This window comes from Cyprinodon variegatus, unplaced genomic scaffold (genome assembly GCF_000732505.1).
Source record: "Cyprinodon variegatus isolate N-32 unplaced genomic scaffold, C_variegatus-1.0 Scaffold72, whole genome shotgun sequence".
Classification (NCBI taxonomy): Eukaryota; Metazoa; Chordata; class Actinopteri; order Cyprinodontiformes; family Cyprinodontidae; genus Cyprinodon; species Cyprinodon variegatus.
Genome location: NW_015150525.1, coordinates 1501172 through 1505771, shown reverse-complemented (window position 1 = coordinate 1505771; position 4600 = coordinate 1501172). Strand labels below are relative to the sequence as shown.

Below are 4600 nucleotides of genomic sequence, written 5' to 3'. Positions count from 1 at the left end.
AATTCCCCCTTTCTAAAATGAAGCACTATCATCTATTATAATGTTGTACATTTCTAATGTAGTAATCAAGTTATGCCCTTCAATTATTGACATGGTAAGTTTTAGAATTGCTTTGTTTTAGTTTTATTTTTTTAAATGAAGAACATTTAAAAGAACTTCAATCTGCTAAAGTCATTATTTTCCATTCATAAAATTTGCCTTATGGGCTTTCATCAGGAAGTTCAGCCTTCTGTTGATTAAAAACTATTTATTGAAGTTGCATCAGCATGAAACTGATCAGTTTCTGTGCTGACTGCTTTGTTTTACATAAACGCTTTGCTGAAACAGACTCAGCATTGTGAGGAACTTTCCCTAAAAACATTGTTAAAACTAACAGTGAGGACGATGGGAATTATATTCCAGGGTGTTAGAATCAAAAATCGAAATCTAGATACGTCATTCTTTCTTAAAATAAGTGCATTTGTTCTTGAATTGAGGAGGTAAAAGAGACACTTTTCCAATAAAACAAGACAATTTACATTTAAAATAAGAAAACACAATTGCATTGTCTTATTTCAAGTGCATTTTATCTAATTATCTTATTTTAAGAGCAAAAATACTCATTCCATTGGTAAACTTTCATTTACCTACTCGAATTAAGGGTACATTAACTTACTTTAGGAAATTTTTTTCTTATTTCTAGATCGTTTTTCCAGTGTAATAATGAGAAGACATATTTCCCTACTTTTTATAAAAGAATAATTAAATATTTCTTCTGAATTTATTGGACTTTGAGCTATTCCAGCACATGAATATGCTTTGAACCGGTTCTCTTTTAGGATAAGCAGCTATGTAGCCATATTCATCTTCCCTGCACTATAATGCTGATACTATTTATGTTGTCTAACAAATCTCTTCTGTCTTCAAAGAACAGCTGCTTTTATACTGAAGTTAAATTTCAGAGAGGTGACTACTGAGGGAAACTGGACGTCCTTTATTTCAATAAGGGGTAGAAGAAAAAGGGAGGGAAATATAAAAACTCATGCAGCAATATTTTCAAGATAACATCTTTAGATGAAGAACATATTTTAATTTTTTAGACCCCAGTTCAACACACCTGATTCAAGGACAGAACAGAACATACCGAATCCAATTCTCTTCATCAACACACTAGATATCTATTTTAGGAGTGGAAAAAACGGATTGAGTTAGAAAGTCCTCCAGCATACTAAGGTCACGGCAGCATTTCTTTTGTAATTAGCCAAGAAAATGAAGTCGGCTTTTCCCAAAGATCTTGTCCAACATTGGCCTAAATCAAAGACGACAACAAGAAAGTTGGCTCAATTAGCCTCCTTGCATCCTCATTACCTTCCAACCAGTTTCAGAGAATAGATAATAATTTACTGTCTATTTAGTACAAGATGAGGAATGTGTGCTTTGTCTTCTACTTTGAAAATTTGCTGTTTATTCACCCCTAACTTTTTTTCATTGATCAAGGCTCATTCAGAGATTCACTGAACTCTGTGCAGCCTTTCTAAAGAAAAAACTGACAAATTCCACATTGATAAAAAGTCCTTCTGATGCAATTTGTTTCCACATTAGCTGGAGTTCAGAGTGTACTAGGCCTTTCTGTTTACTGTATTTATTTCTTAAAATAAACAACTGTTTAATAAATCTGGGGTAACCATGCAAAGGTCATATAAGAGGCAGGGTTTCCCATCACCATCAACAGAAATTTAAAATTCTTGAAAAACCAGGGTTGCATAATGTAAAAAGGCTCCAGCTGATGGTGAACAGGGCAGACAGGGTGATGATAACAGAGGATAAATGGGCATTCCATAGAGTGCAAAAAAGCACTGAGGGGGAAGGAAAATGTACTTCTTCACGTGGTTTCTCTTTTTCAAAACATATTTCTCCTTCACTTCTGCATGCAGTCATAGAACATAGTGGAATTACAAGGCAGAAAACAGGCCTGGCATCTTCACTCTCCCCCACCCGCCGTTTCTTTTCTTACGTACATCTGACACACAGAGAGAATCCAAAGCGTCATCAAACTCAAACCACAACTCAGTATTATTTCCATATTGGGGGGGACATTTTCGTTTCATATTGAGAAGAAAATACTCTGAAATATTTACTGGATTTAACCAACTAAAGCTATTTTATATCAGTTCTCTAAAACAGTTTTAAGAGAACTAAGAAATGCATCAAAAAATAACCAATTAGAGCAACTATTATAACAGTAATTACTAATATTTCACAACTGAGCATAAATAAATACTAAAACAGTGAGAAAAAAAGCATTAAAAAATAAAATGCAATGCATTTAAGTAATCTAAAAATATAATTGGTTTAATATCATAGCTTAGGCCAAAGTCTGGTTTTAATGATAATATTGTGGTGGGTTCCTGGATACTTTTTTTTTTTTTTTTTATCATTCATGGGAGGAGCACATGTAAGAAAATCCCCTATATGTATGAAACATGTTTAACCGTTTTCCTTCCTGTAAGTCTCCACCCTTTGAAAACTCTAGCCCCTATATATTGACAGCAGAAATGAACCCCAAAACATGCACATCTCAGCTTTAAAGCAACATCCTGCAAGGAGCATCTTTTTTTGGGGGGTGTCTTCTTGAAAATCAAGCCGTGTCTTTAATTCCCCGAGGCTCCTCTCTGTCCAGCATCATCATCAGCAGCAGCAGCAACATGACTCCTGGGTCTCTCCTCCTGTGCGTCCTGCTCCTTCTTTCCGTTTTCCAATTTCGTCGCTGCGTCCCCGTCTGCAACAACCAGTGCTGCCGCTTCGTGGAGGAATTCCCCGTCAGGGCGAAGAAGCTGAGGCAGGACTATAAACAGATCAGAGATTTCTATGTGAGTAGACGAGCTGAGCAGCGTTTCCTCTCCCTGCAGCATCATTTGTTGCGCTGGAGATCTCCATGGATGCTGCGCTTTGGTTGCCTGCGCGGCTTCAAACGCTTCTCAACAGGTTTATTTATTTCCAATTTATTTATTTTTCATCAGGAAGCAAACGATGACTTGGATAAAGCCTTGTTAGACCAGAGCGTTGAGGATTCCTTGAACCCAGCGGTGAGTTTGGCTGCTAACTAAACGGGAACTCTCACGTTTTTAATAAGTAAATATACCAGCATGTGGGAAGCCATTAGTGCCAAGTTTGACATCTTTTAATTTTTTTTTATTTTCTGGAAAATAACATGTAAAATTTTTCTTAATAGGTAGGAAACATGGTTTTTTGCTTTTATAGTGTTTCTTAATTAATATTTATTTACGACCAAATAAAAGCTGTTTATTTTTCTGCAAATCAAAAGGCATTAATTGCATAAAAGTAATTCAGAAATATTCTTTTTTTTTACATTAATAACTAACCGTTGCTGCACTATAGCTAACATTTTTGCTTTCTTTATAGCAACATTATTTTCTTTGGCACTATTGGGTTCCCGTAGCTCCACGGATAAACCTGCAATCCACTTACCAGACTGGTTCTGCTTTTCTTTCCTTTAGAGCCCATTTGCCTGCCAGGCCATGAACAGCATCCTGGACTTTTACCTGAGAACGGTTCTGCCGACCGCCGTGGCCGGAGTGACCGAAGAAACCACAGATTTGAAACCTCACGTGGAGTCCATACAACAAATTTTCGATGAGCTCAAGAGTGATGTCACCAGATGTGTAAGTAGCTCAGACACGTGTCCCACTCCTACGTGTAAATACTGATCACACGCATCAACTGCTGCAGAGCTTCACGTGCAAAAATGCCAAATTTTTCTCTACAATACAGAGAGAAAAAATATTCTAAATTAACCCTGGTCTACTGTTGAAATGTGCAGAACTTCCAATCCCAATTTGCTGTAGTTGTTTGGGATTTAGAATTTCTGTCTATTTAAAAGCACTTTTAATAATCCTTAACGTTTAGGTCAGCCATCTCTGCAGAGGCATGCACACTTTATCCAGTTCTGCTTACAACAGAAGCGCAGAAGCAAATCAATGTTCCTCCTTTCTGTTCATTCCTTCCTGTGTAATTGCTCCTTAGTCACTGCTTATTAAGCTTTTTTTATATATATCATACCAATGCCATCAAACCCATGTGTTAACGCCTTCTCTGTACTTTCCTAATTTTTCAGAGGAACTACTTCTCCTGCAAGAAGCAGTTTGACATCAAAAACCTAAACCAGACGTATACACAGGTGAGCATCCTGAGCAAGCTTATATTGTGACCTGCAGACCTACGATCGGCTTCTGCTTTAGTTGTTCATGTGTAATAATCATGCATTTTCTTGCAGATGGAGAATAAAGGCATGTTTAAAGCCATGGGGGAGCTGGATGTGCTGGTCAACTACATCGAGATGTACCTGGCATCCAAGCGGCTCAGACATCATTAACAGGGATCTTTATCAACGTTTCAACCAAAAGAGAGCATAAAGTGGGGTCGATTTTTAGATTTGGGACTCACATCTATGGACTCCAACAAGTCCAGAACCATGAATGTAATTATCCAATTGCTGAACATGTCTTTGTTCTGCGAAGACCTTTTTTACTTGTGTTTGTCCCAAGGACAAGATTTTCTGCTTGAGAACCTATTCTGTTGTACACAGAAAGATCGATTAACT

General features: G+C 37.1%; 1 protein-coding gene across 1 annotated transcript; it reads left to right on the top strand.

Moving 5' to 3' along the window:
* Positions 1-2532: 2532 nt before the first annotated feature.
* il10 (interleukin 10) lies at positions 2533-4389 on the top strand. Its single transcript, XM_015372446.1, has 5 exons — positions 2533-2849; positions 3000-3065; positions 3498-3662; positions 4115-4177; positions 4274-4389. Exons 1-5 carry the CDS (start codon positions 2685-2687, stop codon positions 4370-4372), a joined length of 558 nt encoding a protein of 185 aa, XP_015227932.1. The 5' UTR covers positions 2533-2684; the 3' UTR covers positions 4373-4389.
* The last annotated feature ends 211 nt before the right edge of the window (positions 4390-4600 follow it).